The sequence below is a fragment of the Ranitomeya imitator genome, chromosome 8 (assembly GCF_032444005.1).
Source record: "Ranitomeya imitator isolate aRanImi1 chromosome 8, aRanImi1.pri, whole genome shotgun sequence".
NCBI lineage: Eukaryota > Metazoa > Chordata > Amphibia > Anura > Dendrobatidae > Ranitomeya > Ranitomeya imitator.
This window is the reverse complement of record NC_091289.1, coordinates 180734556-180755695: the sequence shown is the minus strand read 5'-3', so window position 1 is coordinate 180755695 and position 21140 is coordinate 180734556. Positions and strand designations below refer to the sequence as shown.

The following is a 21140-nucleotide window of genomic DNA, read 5'->3' as shown; positions in this document are numbered from 1 at the left end:
ACAGAATATTTCTGGGTGATGATTCAGATTTCAGCACCTGCCGGTATAAATATGCAGACTATTGATCCATGCAGGGCGATTGGTGCAAGGCGTATGATGCTTTCTGGCTGCCGCTATTTATTTGACACGTAATTTATGCCTCAGAATGGTGGGCGCCGCCATTATGTGTATGCAAGGTTAGGCTCCGTCTTTATAAAGATGTTGCAATGCGTCGTTCTGTGCAAAAAACGCATCCTGCAAAGTTGCCCACAGGATGCGTTTTTTGCACATAGACTTGTATTATCGACGCATCGCGACGTATGGACACACGTTCCATACGTTGTACACTGGATGTGTTGGTAATTGGCGGGCCGTCGTCACAAAAAAAGTTCAATGTAACTTTTTTTGTGCGACGCGTCTGCCATTTTTGACCATGCGTGCGCGACCGAAACTTCGCCCCCTCCTCCCCAGAACTCATAATGGGCAAGCGGATGCGTCTGAAAACTGCATCCGCTGCCCATGTTGTGCACTATTTTGCGATGGCCCCGTACCGACGGAAGTGTGAAAGTAGCCTGAGGCCGGCGTCACACTGGTGCTTTAAACGGCTGAGTGCAATGCGATAAAAAAGCGCATTGCACTCGGACCAATGTTACCATATGGGGCCGCTCCCAGCAGCCGACTTTTTGTCAGCCGTTTTCCTCGATCCGAGACAATCGCAGCATGCGGCGATTGTCTCGGACCAAGGAAAACTCTCGGCTCCCTTGCACCCATATAAGCCTATGGGTGCGAGTGAGACGGCGCACAACACTCGGATATCATCCGAGTGATGTGCGCTATAAGTGGATCCCAGCAATGGAGGAGATGGAGAAATTCATTTCTCCGCCTCCTCCTCAGCTGTGCTCCGATCCTCCCTGTGCGAGAGAATCAGAGCACAGACGCATGACACTCGGCTCCTGATCTGCTGCGAGCAGGAGCCGAGTGTCATTAGCATATCACATCCGATGATCTCGCATCGGATGCAATATGCCAGTGTGACGCCGGCCTAACAGTGAAATACTGTCATGTTTTTTAATGATTAGTATCTCACTTACCGTATGTTCCCTAGAGATCAGACTTGCACTGAATACCGTAGATTAATTGTTCTTTAGAATATATTACAAATAGACATCGATGTACATTAATGGTGAATAATCTACTGTATGTATAACGGCTTGTTCCATAAATTATCACTATAATGCACTTTCTATTAAGATCTAAACTGCCGAACTTGTCATTTTGTAAACTTTCACTAATCTTTTTACTTTCTCACGTTCTCTGGGCTTCATTCAAGAATAAGCCACCATTCTTCTTTCCTTTGATTTTTCCTATTACAACCAGCTGATTGGGGTCTAATGTGACATAATTCTACATCCAGTCAGGTGAGTCTAAGGCCGTAGTGACTGGTCTCTCATACAGCCAAATCAAATCTTATGCATTGCACTGAGGAGTGGCAACACCCCGAAACACGTGTTTGCAATTTGAGATTTTGATTTGGCTTTTATCCTAAATCGTGCGACAAGGCTAGTTAAAGCGTCGATATTGACTTTTAGGCCGGCGTCACACTAGGCGTAAGTAAATACGGTCCGTTTTTTACGGCCGTAATACGCAGTAATTGTCCAAAAACACTGTTCCGTATTCAATGCGAGGATGCGATTTTTATGCACAAATTTATCCGTGTGTCATCCGTATGGCGATTTTTTTTCTCGCAGGCTTGCAAAATGGACATATCATGAATCCATCGGCTCAAATATTTTTAAAAACATATATACAGTCTATATATATATATATATATATATATATGTGTGTGTCAGTAACACACACATATATATATATATATATATATATATATATATATATTTATTTAATTCAGCGCTAGATGGCAGAAAAGCCAGTAATTCAATTGCCAACTTTTCCTATCTCCTTCACAAACCTGACAGGATATGAGACATGGTTTACATACAGTAAACCATCTCATATCCCTTCTTTTATTACATATTCCTCTTTAGTAATGTAAGAAGTGTCTTTGTGTCAAATTTGGGGGCTCTAGCTATTAAATTAAAGGGTTAAATCTCGGAAAAAATTGCCTATCCATTATTAATCCAATAGTACGAAATGGTTAATAAAACACACACACATTATTACAAAGTATTTTAATGAAATAAAGACACATGGTGTTTTAATATTTTATTATACGCTTAGTCCACCTGAAGACCCTTGTCACCTGAAACAACAATATTCCATACCTTCCATCGTTAGTCTTGTCCCCACTGTAAATCCATCAGAAGGGGTTAAATCATTTTACACCCAGGAGCTCTGCTAATGCAGCTGTGCCCCTGTGTGGGAAAATATTCTGAAAAGTTCCCACGCTCGAGTTCATATGAGTTCATCCAGCAGAGGGCGCATCACCGCGACTCGAGGAAACTACAGTACATTCCCCTGCATTCCATTCATTCACCAAGTTTTACAGCCAGGAGCACACCTGGATTAGCAGAGCTCCTGGGTGTAAAATGATTTAACCCCTTCAGATGGATTTACAGCATGGGACAAGACTGTAACGACGGACGGTATGGAATATTGTTGTTTGTTTTGTTTTTTTACTTTGCTTCAGGTGACAAGGGTCTTCAGGTGGATTAAGAGTATAATAAAATATTGAAACACAGAACACCATGTGTCTTTATTTCATTAAAATACTTTTTAATATTGTGTGTGTTTTATTAACGATTTCGTACTATTCGATTAATAATGGATAGGTGTCATAATTGACGCCTCTCCATTATTAACCTGGTTTAATGTCACCTTACAATAGCAAGGTGACATTAACCCTTCATTACCCCATATCCCACCACTACATCGGAGTGGGAAGAGAGAGGCTGAGTGCCAGAATAGATGCATCTTCCAGATGTGCCTTTTCTGGGGTGGCTGGGGACAGATATTTTTAGCCGGGGGGGTGGGGGGCAATAACCATGGTCCCTCTCTAGGCTATTAATATCTACCCTCAGTCACTGACTTTCCCACTCTGGGGAGAAACTTGCGCGGGAGCCCATGCCAAATTTTTCCGGGATTTAACCCTTTAATAGCTAGAGCCCCCAAATTTGACACAAAGACACTTATTACATTACTAAAGAAGAATATGTAATAAAAGAAGGGATATGAGATGGTTTACTGTATGCAAACCATGTCTCATATCCTGTCGGGTTTGTGAAGGAGATAGGAAAAGCCGGCAATTGAATTACCAGCTTTTCTGCCATCTAGCACTGAAATATATATATATATATATATATATATATATATATATATATATATATATATATATGTGTATATATATATATATATATATATATATATATATATATATATATATGTATATATATATATATATATATACCGTATATATCTATTTTATGTGTACACATATCCACCAGAGAAAAAACACGACAAAGGAATCCTAAGTATAATTTAAATGTTACATATCAATTTATTAAACAATCAGGTAAAAGGTGACAAACGAGTGGAAAAGGAAGGGAGTACAACCACTATTACATGTCAGAAATGAGGGCACTCACAGGACAGAAAGCAATTATCAACGAGGTTAACACAGGCAAAAAGGACCATATCTACTACTATTCAGTGTCATTATATATAGATATTGCATAGTTCCCATAGCGCCTGATCAATATATAGCTTGGTAATAGGGTGTGAAATATAAATAGCAGGGGCCAAATACAAGCTACATAAGATGACAAATATAATTACCCGTATACAACCAGGGAAAAAGTCCAGGAGTGTCCACCCCGACGCGCGTTTCGGCGGTGTAGCCGTTCTCAAGGGGTCCACGTGTACACATTTATTCTACCTATTCTATTCTGTCAGTGTGATTTTACTGTACACAGTGCTGATTTGCCGGCTTTTCTATAGAACACCGCTGCGTATTTCTCGCAAGTCAAACTGCTGGTCCGTGTGTAATCCGTAATTTTCTCACCCCCATAGACTTTCATTGGCGATTTTTTTGCGCAATACGCTGACAAATGCAGCATGCTGCGATTTTCTACGCCCGTAACATACCGTATATTACGGATGCGTAATATATGGCAGATAGGAGCTGCCCCATAGAGAATCATTGGGCCGTGTGCAATGTGTATTTTCTGGACGTATTTTCTGCGCTCATATGTCCGTAAAACTCGCTAGTGTGACGCCGGCCTTAGAAGCACTACTTCCGATCGGTGGCGCTAGTGTCCAAGTCCTCTTATTCTCTGAAGATGCTATTTGTATAGGGCCAATCCTAGCACCATGTGAAATAATATTGAGAAACTCAAGGTTATAAGTAAATCTTCAGTACAATCATGAACTGTACAGGATAAAGTGAAGCCATTCCAAGTTACTGTCCCTTTAACAGGAGCGTCAAGCTGCATCAAATTAAGATGCGTCATAAAATATATCAAAATTTTTGATGCAGGCACTTATCTGGATGAGCCCCAATGGAAAAATTGGATGATGGTTTCACCATGTGATTTGAGTCTCATTTTCTTTTATTGAAAGTTTTTTTGTGGTAGAAGTCTGCATATACATATTCAAGGCCCATTAATGGGTGCAACTTATCCTCCTAACCTGCTGCAGTTTTTAGACTTGCTTAATTCTTATGGCAATCTTAATCCATTAAAAAGGCAAGAGGTCCCATAATTGTGTGCTCACAATACTGGGCCGGGAGCCTTCCGAGGTCCCATAGTTATGTGCACACAGTACTGGGCCAGGAACCCCCCTTCCCCGAGGCCCCATAATCATGTGCTCACAGTACTGGGCCGGGAGGCTCCTGAGGTTCCATAATTGTGTGCACACAGTACTGGGCTGGAAAACCCCTGAGGTTCCATAATCATGTGTTCACAGTACTGGGTCGGGATTCTCCTGAGGCTCCATAATCGTGTGCACACAGTACTGGGCTGGAAAACCCCTGAGGCCCCATAATCATGTGCACACAGTACTGGGTCGGGAGGCTCCTGAGGTTCCATAATCGTGTGCCACATTACTGGACCGGGAGGCTCCTGAGGTTCCATAATCGTGTGCTCACAGTACTGGGCCGGGGGGCTCCTGAGGTTCCATAATCATGTGCTCACAGTACTGGGCCGGGAGGCTCCTGAGGTTCCATAATCGTGTGCACACAGTACTGGGCTGGAAAACCCCTGAGGTTCCATAATCATGTGTTCACAGTACTAGGTCGGGATTCTCCTGAGGTTCCATAATCGTGTGCACACAGTACTGGGCTGGAAAACCCCTGAGGCCCCATAATCATGTGCACACAGTACTGGGCCGGGAGGCTCCTGAGGTTCCATAATCATGTGCACACAGTACTGGGCCGGGAGGCTCCTGAGGTTCCATAATCGTGTGCCACAGTACTGGGCCGGGAGGCTCCTGAGGTTCCATAATCATGTGCTCACAGTCCTGGACTGGGAGGCTCCTCAGGTTCCATAATCATGTGCTCACAGTACTGGGCCGGGAGGCTCCTGAGGTTCCATAATCGTGTGCTCACAGTACTGGGCCGGGGGGCTCCTGAGGTTCCATAATCATGTGCTCACAGTACTGGACTGGGAGGCTCCTCAGGTTCCATAATCATGTGCTCACAGTACTGGGCCGGGAGGCTCCTGAGGTTCCATAATCGTGTGCTCACAGTACTGGGCTGGGGGGCTCCTGAGGTTCCATAATCATGTGCTCACAGTACTGGGCCGGGGGGCTCCTGAGGTTCCATAAGTGCTCACAGTACTGGGCCGGGAACTTCCCCGAGGTCCCATAATCATGTGCTCACAGTACTGGGCTGGGGGGCTCCTGAGGTTCCATCATCATGTGCTCACAGTACTGGACTGGGAGGCTCCTCAGGTTCCATAATCGTGTGCTCACAGTACTGGGCCGGGAGGCTCCTGAGGTTCCATAATCATGTGCTCACAGTACTGGGCCAGGAGGCTCCTGAGGTTCCATAATCATGTGCTCACAATACTGGGCCGGGAGGCTCCTGAGGTTCCATAATCATGTGCTCACAGTACTGGGCCGGGGGGCTCCTGAGGTTCCATAATCATGTGATCACAGTACTGGGCCAGGAACTATCCGAGGCCCCATAATCATGTGCTCACAGTACTGTGGTGGGAGGCTCCTGAGGTTCCATAATCATGTGCTCACAGTACTGGGCCGGGGGGCTCTTGAGGTTCCATAATCATGTGCTCACAGTACTGGGCCGGGTACCGCCCCGAGGCCCCATAATCATGTGCTCACAGTACTGGGCCAAGAGCCTGCCGAGGCCCCATAATCATGTGCTCACAGTACGGGGGCGAGGTTAGGCCCCATAATCATGTGCTCACAGTACTGGGCCAGGAAGCCCCCGGGGCCCCATAATCATGTGCTCACAGTACTGGGTTGGGAACCCCCCGGGGCCCCGTATTCGTGTGCTCACATTACTGGGCCATGTGCTCACAGTACGGGGGCGAGATTAGGCCCCATAATCATGTGCTCACATTACTGGGCCGGGAGGCTCCTGAGGCCCCATAATCATGTCCTCACAGTTCCGGGCCGGGAGGCTCCTGAGGCGCGTGCAGTTGTTTGTTTTCTGGGTCGTCTCAGGATACTTTGGAGCCACCTTGATTTTTTTGAGCTTTTGCAGGTAAATCATTAATATGCTCTGTTACCTATCGGTGATCCCTTTATTCAGCCAAGTAGACCTTCCAGGCAGGCGCACCCAGACAGCCAATCGGCTGTAAGTCTTCATGATGCTCATTATCTGTGCCATTAACTGCCATTAGGATTAGTGCGTGGCCCTGGTACGAGCCGCTTCGGTAATAGCACTGTTATTTGGAGATCTACAGAATAAAACACTCATTAATGTAAATTGGAACTCGCAGCAGAAAATCTCTCCGTAGGTTAAATGTCGCATCTTCCTTATTAGCTACAATCCTGATAAGGCGCTGCCTGCCGTGGTGAGGCGTCTGAGTGATATTTAATTCTGGGATGATGAGGAATCTACAGACAGAGATTAACATATGGTGCGGGCATCAGCCAGCGTTCCCCGGGTAATGCAGGATAGGTGCAGGAATGCGGGGCTTCATCTGTCATCTTTCTGCTGCTCACCCACATTTCTTCTTTTATAGCTGCTGGGATCCGAGTCAAATGTGTTCCGTAATAATATTCTGTATGGACCTGGTTCTCATAACAGATCCCCCACCCCGCCCCCCAAAAATAAAATATCTACAGGAACAGAATATGGGATCCTTTTTACATCACATTCGAGCTCTCCATTAAAAGTATATGTCTGGAGGATTTCCCCACGTATATTGACCATAGGCTTCCAAGTTAGACAACTTTCCAATTGCGATATGATCTATCCCTATAATTGAGCAAATTAGATTTTTCCATAGAAAACCTACCGGTAAGTGACAACTTCTGTATTGTAATCCTCCAAAAAGTGAGAAGATGATCAGACAACATAGACAACAGAAGACAATTCATAAAGTTACATTTATGTATCTTTGTTGTGCAGAACATCAGCTAAATATAACATATAGAATATGCATGTCCACGTAGTATATTGCACAGCCCACGTAGTATATTGCCCGCCCACGTAGTATATTGCCCAGCCACGTAGTATATTGCCCAACCACGTAGTATATTGCCCAACCACATAGTATATTGCCCAGTCACGTACTATATTGCTCAGTCACATAGTATATTTCCCAGTCACGTAGTATATTTCCCAGTAACATAGTATATTGCCCAGCCCACGTACTATATTGCCCAGTCACGTAGTATATTGCCCAGTCACGTAGTATATAGCCCAGCCACGTAGTATATTGCCCAGTCACGTAGTATATTGCCCAGTCACATAGTATATTGCCCAGCCACGTAGTATATTGCCCAGCCACGTAGTATATTGCACAGCCCGCGTAGTATATTGCCCAGCCACGTAGTATATTGCCCAGTCACGTAGTATATTGCCCAGCCCACGTACTATATTGCCCAGTCACGTAGTATATTACCCAGTCACGTAGTATATTGCCCAGCCACGTAGTATATTGCACAGCCCGCGTAGTATATTGCACAGCCCGCGTAATATATTGCACAGCCGTGTAGTATATTGCCTAGCGCACGTAGTATATTGCCCAGCCCACGTAGTATATTGCCCAGTCCGCGTAGTATATTGCCCAGCCCGTGTAGTATATTGCACAGCCCACGTAGTATATAGCAATGTGGGCATCATATCCCTGTTTAAAAAAAAGAATTAAAATAAAAAATAGTTATACACTCACCTTCCGTTGGCCCCTGGATCCAGGAAGCGCTTACCGCCACTCCTCACGCGCTCCGGTCTCAAGAGTGCATTGCGGTCTCGCGAGATGATGACATAGCGGTCTCGCGAGACCGCTACATCATCATCTCGCGAGATCGCAATGCATGGACCGGTCACCGGAGCGTCGCGAGGAGCGGGAAAGGCACCGGAAGGTGAGTATATTATGATTTTTTTTTATTATTATTTTTAACATTAGATATTTTTACTATTGATGCTGCATAGGCAGCATCAATAGTAAAAACTTGGTCACACAGGGTTAATAGCAGCGTTAATGGAGTGCGTTACACCGCGGTATAACGCGGTCCATTAGCGCTGCCATTAACCCTGTGTGAGCGCTGACTGGAGGGGAGTATGGAGCGGGAACTGACTGCGGGGAGGAAGGAACGGCCATGTTGCCGCCGGACTGTGCTCATCGCTGATTGGTCGTGGCAATGGCCGTGGGCGTTATGCCACGACCAATCAGCGACTTGTATTTCCATGACAGACAGAGGCCACGACCAATGAATATCCGCGACAGAAAGGACAGACGGAAGTGACCCTTAGACAATTATATAGTAGACAATCCCTGATATATTATTACTAGCTATTGAACCCGTTCTACGCCCGGGTGGCGAGCATTTATATTGGTATATGGTCTCCATCCTGGTATGTGCTGCTCCATCCTGCGCCCCCATCCTGTCATGTGCTGCTCCCATCCTGCGTCCCCATCCTGTCATGTGCTGCTCCCATCCTGTGCCCCCATTCTGATATGTGCTGCTCCCATCCTGCGCCCCCATTCTGACATGTGCTGCTCCCATCCTGCGACCCCGTTCTGACATGTGCTGCTCCCATCCTGCGTCCCCATCCTGTAATGTGCTGCTCCCATCCTGCGTCCCCATCCTGTCGTGCTGCTCCCAGCCTGCGTCCCCATCCTGTCATGTGCTGCTCCCATCCTGCGTCCCCATTCTGACATGTGCTGCTCCCTTCCTGCGCCCCCATTCTGACATGTGCTGCTCCCATCCTGCGCCCCCGTTCTGACATGTGCTGCTCCCATCCTGCGTCCCCATCCTGTCATGTGCTGCTCCCATCCTGCACCTCCATTCTGACATGTGCTGCTCCCATCCTGCGTCCCCATCCTGTAATGTGCTGCTCCCATCCTGCGTCCCCATCCTGTCGTGCTGCTCCCATCCTGTGTCCCCATCCTGTCATGTGCTGCTCCCATCCTGCGTCCCCATTCTGAGATGTGCTGCTCCCATCCTGCGCCACCGTTCTTTAATTTGCTGCTCCCATCCATATGCCCCATACGCTGCTCCATAAAGGTTTATGGCCCCCATAAAATGCTCCATAGTATATGCCCCGTACACTGCTCCATAAAGGTTGATGGCCCCCATAAGATGCTCCATAGTATATGCCCCCGTACACTGCTCCATAAAGGTTTATGGCCCCCATAAGATGCTCCGTAGTATATGCCCCGTACACTGCTCCATAAAGGTTTATGGCCCCCATAAGATGCTCCATAGTATATGCCCCCGTACGCTGTTCCATAAAGGTTTATGGCCCCCATAAGATGCTCCATAGTAATGCCCCCGTACACTGCTCCATTATGGTTTATGGCCCCATAAGATGCTCCATAGTGTATGCCCCGTACACTGCTCCATTATGGTTTATGGCCCCATAAGATGCTCCATTGTATATGCCCCGTATGCTGCTGCAATATATAAAACAAAAAAATACCATACTCGCCTATGGTCGCTGGGCGCCGAGTGCTGGGGGGCCTGAGCAGGCGGGGACACCGGCGCGCTGTGGGGGTCAGGTGCCGGTATCGCCGCCAGCTCAGGCCCCCCAGCACTTACTATATTCACCTGGCCCCGTTCTACCGCTGCGCGCCGCCATCTTCCCGGTCCTCTGGCTGTGACTGGTCAGTCAGAGGGCATCATCGCGCCCTCTGAACTGAAGGTCACAGGCCGAGGACCGGCAAGATGGCGGCGCGCAGCGGTGGAACGGGGCCAGGTGAATATAGCTCATACTTACCCTCCTGGCGCGTCCCTGCCTCTCCGGTGGAGATCCCGGTGTGCGTTCAGTGTTTACGCATACCGCGATCTCCTGGGAGCGTCACTCTGTGAGGCCCAGACTGCGCCGGCGCTTGCGCAGTCTATAAAGGCTTCGGACAGAGTGACGCTCCCAGCGTTATATTATAGATAGCTGCTGCCATTAGAAAGGATCAGTCTGCTGAAGTGTAACAGTAAGGCTGCAGTCACACTAGCAGTATTTGGTCAGTATTTTACATCAGTATTTGTAGCCAAAACCAGGAGTGGAACAAATAGAGGGAAAGTATAATAGAAACATATTCACCACTTCTGTATTTATCACCCACTCCTGGTTTTGGCTGAGAAATACTGATGTAAAATACTGACCAAATACTGCTAGTATGACTGCAGCCTAAAGCACCAAGTTTCCATTGATTTCCATTTCATAGACTGGAGGAGCCAGGATTTTATATAAATTTCCTTACCATGCATTGATTGTCTGAGATCTTTCTGTTTTCCTCGGTCCCTGCTCACCTCTGCAGTTTATAACCTATTAACCAAGCAGCTTCTCTCTCCTTACCCTAAGGCAGCCAAGCTGGCTACTTTACTTGCTAAATTATTGATGGGCTCCATTAACACTGATGTGGCTACCTCAAGGCTTCGATCCGCTTGGTGTGAGGGTCTTTTTACCCCTAGAGACCCCAATTCAGGAAGGTGGGGAGATGGGGCTTTGGATTTTTGCCCATGGCACAATGAAGAATCTCTTCTGTGGCTTTCTGGAGCTCCCCACAGCTAGGAGCCTCTTTCCATTACGATCCATCTTGATGTGCTGCCAGTTCATCAGTCTAATGGAATAATGAGGAGCAGAGTGGATGTATCTGATACAACGGAGCAGGAAATGTACCTGAGGATCCCTGTTCATACAGCAAAAACAATACTAATATTGGCTGTAATGCGCTTTATGTAGCTCGCTTATTCATAGGCATCAAATTAACACAGCAAAAGTGACTTGTAATGCAGTTAGCAGTGATCGGAGCCTGAAAGAAAAGCAGACCTTGATCTCTACCGTCATCTGTACTCATGTCAGCAGTATGGCAGCTTCCGCTATGCAAGGCCTACAGTAGTTGGGTTAGATTTACACCGAACTCCGCCATATAACGACTGCTGATTGGCTACATGACGGCTATCAGCGATCATTTGATGGCCTCTTCACATATTATCGATCGTTCTATGTCCACAGAACGATTGATAACGTGACCATTCTGTGTTTATAGGACATCATGTCTGTCGGAAGCACATCATCTGGTTACACAGGATGGTGTGCTGCCGAAAGCAATCATTTTTACGGTGCACAACAATCTTCGTACCCGATGAGAGGTTGTTTTTCTTGCTCACATTGTGATTGCCGGTTCCGTTCACTTGGTTATTATGGGCGTCATGGGCAAAAATGTGTTTTATTTTCTATGTGTTGTACTGGCGCAGTGTGGGGATTGTAGAGGCCCATTTAGACAATTCCTAGGAACACTCATTCCCTGATTGTTGACCCCACTAAATGGGCCTTTATAGCCCTCCACACTTCCCCAGTATATATCATTGAGACCTTAAATAACATTGATGTCTATGACACCAACGCGTCAAGTTTATGTTTTGCTCATAATGCACATTTACTATACAATGCTTGATACCATGGACCATTTGGTGATCGGGGTCCTCATAGAATGTGGTGCCAATTCTAAGAGCATTTATACAGAACCTTTTTTTTTACATGACCGGTTCCCTTTAACATCAGCATATAAGAGTTTAATAACAATGTGGATAAAACTTAATTCTAGATGATCTGTTAGATACAAAGTTAACTTTATGACTTACAACCTACAGCTTGACTTGATTGACACCTGGCATGAAAGTGTCACATATTGCAGCTACAATCATTGACTCCAGCTTAGCTGCATTGTGCATTGGAGTATTTGGTAGTCTGAGATTCCCCGTACGGTAATTCCAGAGGCTAAGGCTACTTTCACACATCAGGTTTTCAGTGTCAGGCTAAATCCGGCTAATTTTCAAAAAACCGGATCAGGCGAATGTTGCCGCCGGATCAGGTTTTTTTCCCATAGACTTTTATTAGTGCCGGATTGCATCGGATGACATTGCGTTTCGTCTGGTTTTCGCCGGATCCGGCAAATCTGCCGCTTCCGGTTTCTTGAAAAAACGTCCATAGCAATGTTTTTTTTGTCTCTGGCGAAAAAGCCTGAAGCGTCAGATCCGGCGCTTCCAGCTGTTTGCTAGAATAGAAGCTTATGGGAGCCGAAAGGTGCCGGATCTGGAAAAAGGCGGATCTGGCGGCCTGATCCGTTTTTTTAAACTGAGCATGCTCCAAAAAATTTTTTTATCCAATAATCTAGATATGCTAGCCGGATCCATAAAAAAAAACCGATCCGTCGCATCAGTTTTTCACAATCTGCGCCGGATCCAGTTTTTCCAACATTCGCCGGATTGTGCCTGACGCTGAAAACCTGATGTGTGAAAGTAGCCTTAGGCTACTTTCACACTTGCGGAAACAGGAACACATGGGCTACTTGCACAGTGAACAAGTCTGTATGATCATGTTCACACACCACCAAGAAACCTGAAGACACAAAAGAGAATAGTAAAACCAAAAACACTCAGTTTGAAAAAATGTTGCAGTAATCCGCAAGTGCTAGTAAAAGATGTAAAAAACAGGGTATTTGGTTGATACGTTTTTTGCAAAAAATGTATACTAAGCTGCTCTACCAATCTTCACGGTATACCCTTATCAGAGCAGTCCTAACTAATGTATGCAATCCCTATCTGATGTATTTAAAAACCTGATCATCTGTATATAACCTGTGTGAACAGGGTTCAGAGAGGAAAAATCCATGTGTGCATACAGGGTAGAACAGCTATTGTGCAGATAGCCCAAGAGGAGTGGTGGAACTCCCCAGTCTTGTAGACACAAGAGAACAATTATGGAAACAGGAACACATGGGCTACTTGCACAGTGAACAAGTCTGTATGATCATGTTCACACACCACCAAGAAACCTGAAGACACAAAAGAGAATAGTAAAACCAAAAACACTCAGTTTGAAAAAATGTTGCAGTAATCCGCAAGTGCTAGTAAAAGATGTAAAAAACAGGGTATTTGGTTGATACGTTTTTTGCAAAAAATGTATACTAAGCTGCTCTACCAATCTTCACGGTATACCCTTATCAGAGCAGTCCTAACTAATGTATGCAATCCCTATCTGATGTATTTAAAAACCTGATCATCTGTATATAACCTGTGTGAACAGGGTTCAGAGAGGAAAAATCCATGTGTGCATACAGGGTAGAACAGCTATTGTGCAGATAGCCCAAGAGGAGTGGTGGAACTCCCCAGTCTTGTAGACACAAGAGAACAATTATGGAAACAGGAACACATGGGCTACTTGCACAGTGAACAAGTCTGTATGATCATGTTCACACACCACCAAGAAACCTGAAGACACAAAAGAGAATAGTAAAACCAAAAACACTCAGTTTGAAAAAATGTTGCAGTAATCCGCAAGTGCTAGTAAAAGATGTAAAAAACAGGGTATTTGGTTGATACGTTTTTTGCAAAAAATGTATACTAAGCTGCTCTACCAATCTTCACGGTATACCCTTATCAGAGCAGTCCTAACTAATGTATGCAATCCCTATCTGATGTATTTAAAAACCTGATCATCTGTATATAACCTGTGTGAACAGGGTTCTATTCTCTTTTGTACTTTCACACTTGCGTTGTTTGACGTACGTCACAATGCGTCGTTTTGGAGAAAAAACGCATCCTGCAAATGTGCCCGCAGGATTCGTTTTTTCTCCATAGACTTGCGTTAGCGACGCATAATTTGGCGGACCGTCGGCACAAAAAAACGTTGCATGTAACCTTTTTTTTGTGCGTCGTGTCCGCCATTTACGACCGTGCATGCGCGGCCGGAACTCCTCCCCCTCCTCCCCGGACCTTACAATGGGGCAGCGGATGCGTTGTAAAACTGCATCCGCTGCCCCCGTTGTTCATTTTTTTCGCAGTTTGCGTCGCTATGTCGGGCCGACGCATGGCGACGGCCCCGTACCGACGCTAGTGTGAAAGTAGCCTTAGGCTACTGTTCGATCTCTCCACCATGCTATGTGCTGCGGCTTTGCTTGTTCAGATTATCTTCTATGTGTAAATGTAAACTCAGCAGGAAAGTATTTACAGAGATATATGCAAGTAACCTTGTCACTGGTGGTTTAGTTATCAGGGAACTGCAACAAACAGATATACAGTGGGGCAAAAAAGTATTTAGTCAGACAGCAATAGTGCAAGTTCCACCACTTAAAAAGATGAGAGGCGTCTGTAATTTACATCATAGGTAGACCTCAACTATGGGAGACAAACTGAGAAAAAAAAATCCAGAAAATCACATTGTCTGTTTTTTTAACATTTTATTTGCATATTATGGTGGAAAATAAGTATTTGGTCAGAAACAAACAATCAAGATTTCTGGCTCTCACAGACCTGTAACTTCTTCTTTAAGAGTCTCCTCTTTCCTCCACTCATTACCTGTAGTAATGGCACCTGTTTAAACTTGTTATCAGTATAAAAAGACACCTGTGCACACCCTCAAACAGTCTGACTCCAAACTCCACTATGGTGAAGACCAAAGAGCTGTCAAAGGACACCAGAAACAAAATTGTAGCCCTGCACTAGGCTGGGAAGACTGAATCTGCAATAGCGAACCAGCTTGGAGTGAAGAAATCAACAGTGGGAGCAATAATTAGAAAATGGAAGACATACAAGACCACTGATAATCTCCCTCGATCTGGGGCTCCACGCAAAATCCCACCCCGTGGGGTCAGAATGATCACAAGAACGGTGAGCAAAAATCCCAGAACCACGCGGGGGGACCTAGTGAATGAACTGCAGAGAGCTGGGACCAATGTAACAAGGCCTACCATAAGTAACACACTACGCCACCATGGACTCAGATCCTGCAGTGCCAGACGTGTCCCACTGCTTGAGCCAGTACATGTCCGGGCCCGTCTGAAGTTTGCTAGAGAGCATTTGGATGATCCAGAGGAGTTTTGGGAGAATGTCCTATGGTCTGATGAAACCAAACTGAAACTGTTTGGTAGAAACACAACTTGTCGTGTTTGGAGGAAAAAGAATACTGAGTTGCATCCATCAAACACCATACCTACCGTAAAGCATGGTGGTGGAAACATCATGCTTTGGGGCTGTTTCTCTGCAAAGGGGCCAGGACGACTGATCCGGGTACATGAAAGAATGAATGGGGCCATGTATCGTGAGATTTTGAATGCAAACCTCCTTCCATCAGCAAGGGCATTGAAGATGAAACGTGGCTGGGTCTTTCAACATGACAATGATCCAAAGCACACTGCCAGGGCAACGAAGGAGTGGCTTCGTAAGAAGCATTTCAAGGTCCTGGAGTGGCCTAGCCAGTCTCCAGATCTCAACCCTATAGAAAACCTTTGGAGGGAGTTGAAAGTCCGTGTTGCCAAGCGAAAAGCCAAAAACATCACTGCTCTAGAGGAGATCTGCATGGAGGAATGGGCCAACATACCAACAACAGTGTGTGGAAACCTTGTGAAGACTTACAGAAAACGTTTGACCTCTGTCATTGCCAACAAAGGATATATTACAAAGTATTGAGATGAAATTTTGTTTCTGACCAAATACTTATTTTCCACCATAATATGCAAATAAATTGTTAAAAAAACAGACAATGTGATTTTCTGGATTTTTTTTTCTCAGTTTGTCTCCCATAGTTGAGGTCTACCTATGATGTAAATTACAGACGCCTCTCATCTTTTTAAGTGGTGGAACTTGCACTATTGCTGACTGACTAAATACTTTTTTGCCCCACTGTATGTATAATATATATGGTGCCTACAATGATCTTCACCAGATTCCAGGTTTATTTGATCTTTCATGATGTTTTATATCCTAAGTCTGACTGTATATGATAGATTTCTATGTATGGGACCCACTATACATTTACAGACTTAAGCTGGCTCTCACAAATAACCGACGTCCAGATAATAAGGGTAATTAGATTATTCATCCATCGCCATCATGCATCACCCCGTTATATACCTGCCAGTTTCCAGGCTGTGTCTTCCAGAACTCCGAGCAGATTAGCACTAAGGTTTCAGCATCCTGTACGCTTTACCCGCCCCGTGACTCGAGAACGCAGATCGATACTTTTATCACAGCTTGACAGATTTCCATTGATACTTTTCCAGTGATATTGACTGACAGATACCAGCTTCCCTCACCTTTTAAATCCATTAACTGCGCCGTCACCTGGTGCGTGAGCATGACAAGCCGGGACAGCACTCGGGAAGACCGGATTTAATCCCAGCACAGATAACACCGAGCCGTTCACCTCTGTCTAGTCCTGATTCTTTTCTTCGTGACACCTCAATGTCTGCGCCATATAGCTGGTGACAGCTTCCCGCTTTGTTTATGGTCCTGTCATTTCGCAGACCCCTGTATGATCCCTGATAGATTACTGGTGTCATCTGGACAGAAGACTAGTGTCATAGCTTCCACATTCTAGACGACTGTGACTGCTTTTTGACACATTCTCCCATTGTGAGCCATAATGGACACCTAGGCTCTGCTCCTGACCGCCGCACATGGCTACATGTGTGTGAGTCAGTAAAGGAGAGACATTTTACGCCAGGTGCTAGAATTTTATCAGCTTTTTGGATGCCTAACTAACCCGTCAGACTCCACCACCACTAAGCTCTATCCATCTAAGTGCAGGGATGATTGGCATAATGGTAATAAAAGAAATGGCGGATTAGTATAATTTCTTATAGGGCGTCATGACTTGACGTTTCCTTTATGGATGTATTCTCGGCCTGAAAATTAAGAAACTTTTTTTATTATTATTATGATTTTTAGCGATGATATTTCCATTTTATCACAAAGAAAACGCTTTAAAAAAAATTAAGTATTCAAATCCTTAAATTTGGATCCTTCAGAGACCTAATATACAGGTTTAATGAGTGATTTTTCTCATCTCAGATGTAAACCTGGACTTAAATAGATGCTAAGTATGAAGTATTCAACAATTTTAAAGAGCTGTATCCAAAATAGAAAATGATGAAGATGACACATAGTCGTTTTGTGTACGCAGCTCCTATGCTTAATTCATATGCATGGAGATACACAGGAGCTATGTACACGCAAAGGTCGAATATTTTTAAACACCATTTGTACAAACCTGCTGACAGATTTCCTTTAAATAAAAGATCTCCACGCTTACCGTACATATTTTATATTTACACCCACTGACATATCCTGTATTTTGCATTGTTGGAAGTTATTTGTGATCATTAATTAATAGCTAATAAAGCTCCTGATGTATGTGAAAGTGGACAGCTGATGATATATTGTACCGAGAACAAAGTGTTCTTAAGGGAAGGTTGGAAAGGGCAGCACAGAAGTCTGGAGGCGAGAGAGCGGAGAGGTCAGATGAGAGCAGCAGATCATTGCAGGACTACGTCTCTCCATTAAACCTGTATGCGGCAGAAAGTAATAAATATGATTATAGGGAATGTAGCAAATGGCGACGTCATGTATTTTTTAAATAACAATTATGGAGGAGACAAGACAAATGGATTCCCAGTCCGGTGTCACTGTCTGATGGCACAGAACAGTTGAACTCGTCTTTTATAAAATGCCACATAAAGTATTGTTGCAACCTGGAAGCGCTAACATTTTTTACCAGTGAATGTGTTTCATATTCTTCCTATAAGACAGCTTGTGCCTCCGTTTTACTGTCTCGTTAAGCCACATTGTCACTGGGCGACAGCGAGTTCGTTTTTGTGTTTATTGCAGAGCAGACGTCCACAAAGTCGGCCGCCAGTTAACTTTGCTTTCCAGTGACCATGTAAATGGGGCAATAAGCGTCCTGTGGTGGCGTGCCTAATGCCGTAATGTCTTTTTCCGCAGGTGAGCCAGTCTTTATCCGGAAGCCGGATGACCAGATTGGAATATCAGGTGGAGTTGCCTCCTTTGTGTGCCAGGCCACAGGAGATCCAAAGCCAAGAATCACCTGGATGAAGAAGGGGAAAAAAGTCAGCTCACAGCGTTTCGAGGTAAGTGCCAGCGCTAGAGACAAGGGCCAGAGACTTCCCAGTACATCCCCTCTGTCTGTCAGGCTATGAGCCCTGATGCGGAGAAACTAACGAGATCATTTATGGTGAAACAGAATGTGATCGCAATAGTCAGCCATGTAATGTTCTGCCATCTCCATCCCTCCTGTAACGAGATTTTGTCCGCCCTCGGCTGTCATCCCGGGCAATAAGGACGGGTCACTCTCCTTTCTCAGTATCACTGATAAGCAAATGGGTTCTCTTCACATAAAATTAGAATTGTTCTCTGCATTTCCAGGCGCGAAGATTTAATGGGTGGAATTGAAATAATTGTATCAGTCACTATTCAAGAATGAAAGGGAAGATAGAGCCGAAGTGAGGAGAGGAATTAATTTATTTGTATCAGATGTACTGCCTGCCTCCTCAGCTTTATTTCCGAGAGTCTCATTATTTGCAGCCTGCTCCTCACCCTCCTCCCCCCAAAAAATTAGACACATTTACTGTGTTCCAAGTTCCTACACACTACGGATGGTTTAGTTAAAGGGATGTTAGTACATGGATTCCAAGGATATCTACATTGTGGTGGTATTTGATCTGATTCACACAAGGCTTCTGCTGCTCTCGGGTGACTTCTTATTCCAGAGTTATATTTTTAAAGGTAGAAGATCTTAGACGAGGTCCACCGTGTGTTAAAAGCTAAACGCAGGGTATACGTCGTCTTACTTGAAAAAGCTTCTGTGACGTGTACTGTGCTAGTCATAGGATTGTACAGAGCAAATGGACTCCATTTCTTCTTAATTTTCAATGTTTCTTCTCTTTCCATTTGGATTCGTTTTTTTTTAAATTGTTACTGTAAGGCTATGTGCCCACGTTGCAGAAATGCTGCGGAAATGTCCGCAGCATTTCCGCAACTCCCTGCCGCATTTTGCAAGCGTTTTTAGCTTGCAGAATGTTTGTGCGTTACTAGCAATTTGAAGCATCGCTTGGAAAAGTAATTGACAGGTTGGTCACTCTTGTCAAGCATAGTGCTTAACAAGTGTGACCAACTTTTTACTAATGATGCTGCCTATGCGGCATCAATAGTAAATGATAGAATGTTAAAAATAATAAAAAAAATAATAAAAATATGGTTATTCTCACCTTCCAACAGCCCCAAAATTTGTCTATTCTTACCTTCCGACAGCCCCCGATCTCCTCAGTGGCGCTCCCGGTACATTCCATTCCCAGGGATGCTTTGCGCGAAGGACCTTTGACGTCAGGGTTGCGTGACCGTGATGTCTTCTCAGGTGATTCGCACAATGCATCCCTGGGAACGGAAGCCGCCGCGTGCACCGCTGAGAGGCGGGAGGACTCCGGGGGCCATCAGAAGGTAAGTATATCCCTATTTTTTATTTTAATTATTTTTTTTATACAGGAATATTGTACCCAGGGTCTGAAGGAGAGTCTCTTCTCCTCCAAACCCTGGGTACCATCTGCACATGAAGCACTCACTTTACGCATGGTGGGCATAGCCAATGCAATCCTATGGCGGCAGAATCACCGGGATTCCATAGAAATAATGAACATGCTGTGGATTTTACCGCTATGCGATTCTGCAGCGGGAAAATCCACAGCATGAGCACAGCAACTGCGGAATCCCATAGGATTGCATGGGAATGCGTTTTTTAAGCGTTTCCGCTGCTGCAAAAAATGCAGCGGAAACGCACAAAAAACGCAACGTGGGCACACAGCCTAAAGTGTCGTTTGCTGCATTTTTTTCCAAATGTATGCGTTAATTTTATATAATTAATAGCAGATGTATTCATCCTATTATTTAATCAGTATTTTGTAACATGCTTGTTAATCACATCATTTCACAAGTTTAAAACTTTGAACCAATCAGAATTGATTTTGCACCCATGTAGTCACTATAAGAACCCCTCCTATGGCAGTTCAGTTGCGCTTGGGAGGAGACGGGAAACACCTCCGCAGGACCAAGGATTGAGAAAAATATAGATTTTTCGCAAGTTTGATTGTTTAAAAACAAATTCTCCAATATCTACTGCAACATTATATCATATAGCCATCGAAATAACAAAACATGAAATAATATATAATATGAATTCATATATGTTTTTCATCAAAAGACACAGTGTGGAAATTGAGTTACTTGACTGAAAACATTGGCTAATTCCTGCCACTACTGGGTAGAGGGATGTGTATAAATTCTGGCCGCAGCCAGGTCTACAGGTCTGTTAAACGTACTTTGAAAACCGCCAGCGGGTCCCCCGAGGCTTTTCTCTATCCGCTGCCCGCTGCTCTGTACACATATGCAGGGAGAGGCCTTTCAGTCACTGGCAGCGGGCGGGGAGAAGCTGCCAGGGTGGAGGCTAGGTGGATAGACGGTTTTTAAAAGTACGGTATCTTTTACTCTGAAACACCACGGCGTTTCAGAGTCAGACATACCTGGCTGAGATCGTTCAGCCAGTGCCTGGTACATGTTGCCCAAGGATCGGACAGCATGCGTCACCTGTCAGGTTCCCGTTAAGATTATGAACCCAAAACCGAGAACTATGCCCAGCACCACTTGTTCATCTCCGATAACTGAGCAGGATGAATAGAAAATAGACTGAGGGCGCCATATTGTCCAAACCTTACAGGCATACTGTT

At 44.9% G+C, this 21140-nt stretch overlaps 1 protein-coding gene across 14 annotated transcripts in view; it reads left to right on the top strand.

The window, feature by feature from the left end:
- The window catches only part of PTPRF (protein tyrosine phosphatase receptor type F), a 1072658-nt gene that overhangs the window by 888926 nt on the left and 162592 nt on the right, over window positions 1–21140 (top strand). For all 14 annotated transcript variants that reach the window (XM_069738054.1, XM_069738062.1, XM_069738067.1 and 11 more), the window contains one exon: window positions 18349–18494. In XM_069738054.1, coding sequence (XP_069594155.1) covers window positions 18349–18494 — 146 coding nt within the window. The remainder of the gene's footprint in view (window positions 1–18348; window positions 18495–21140) is intronic.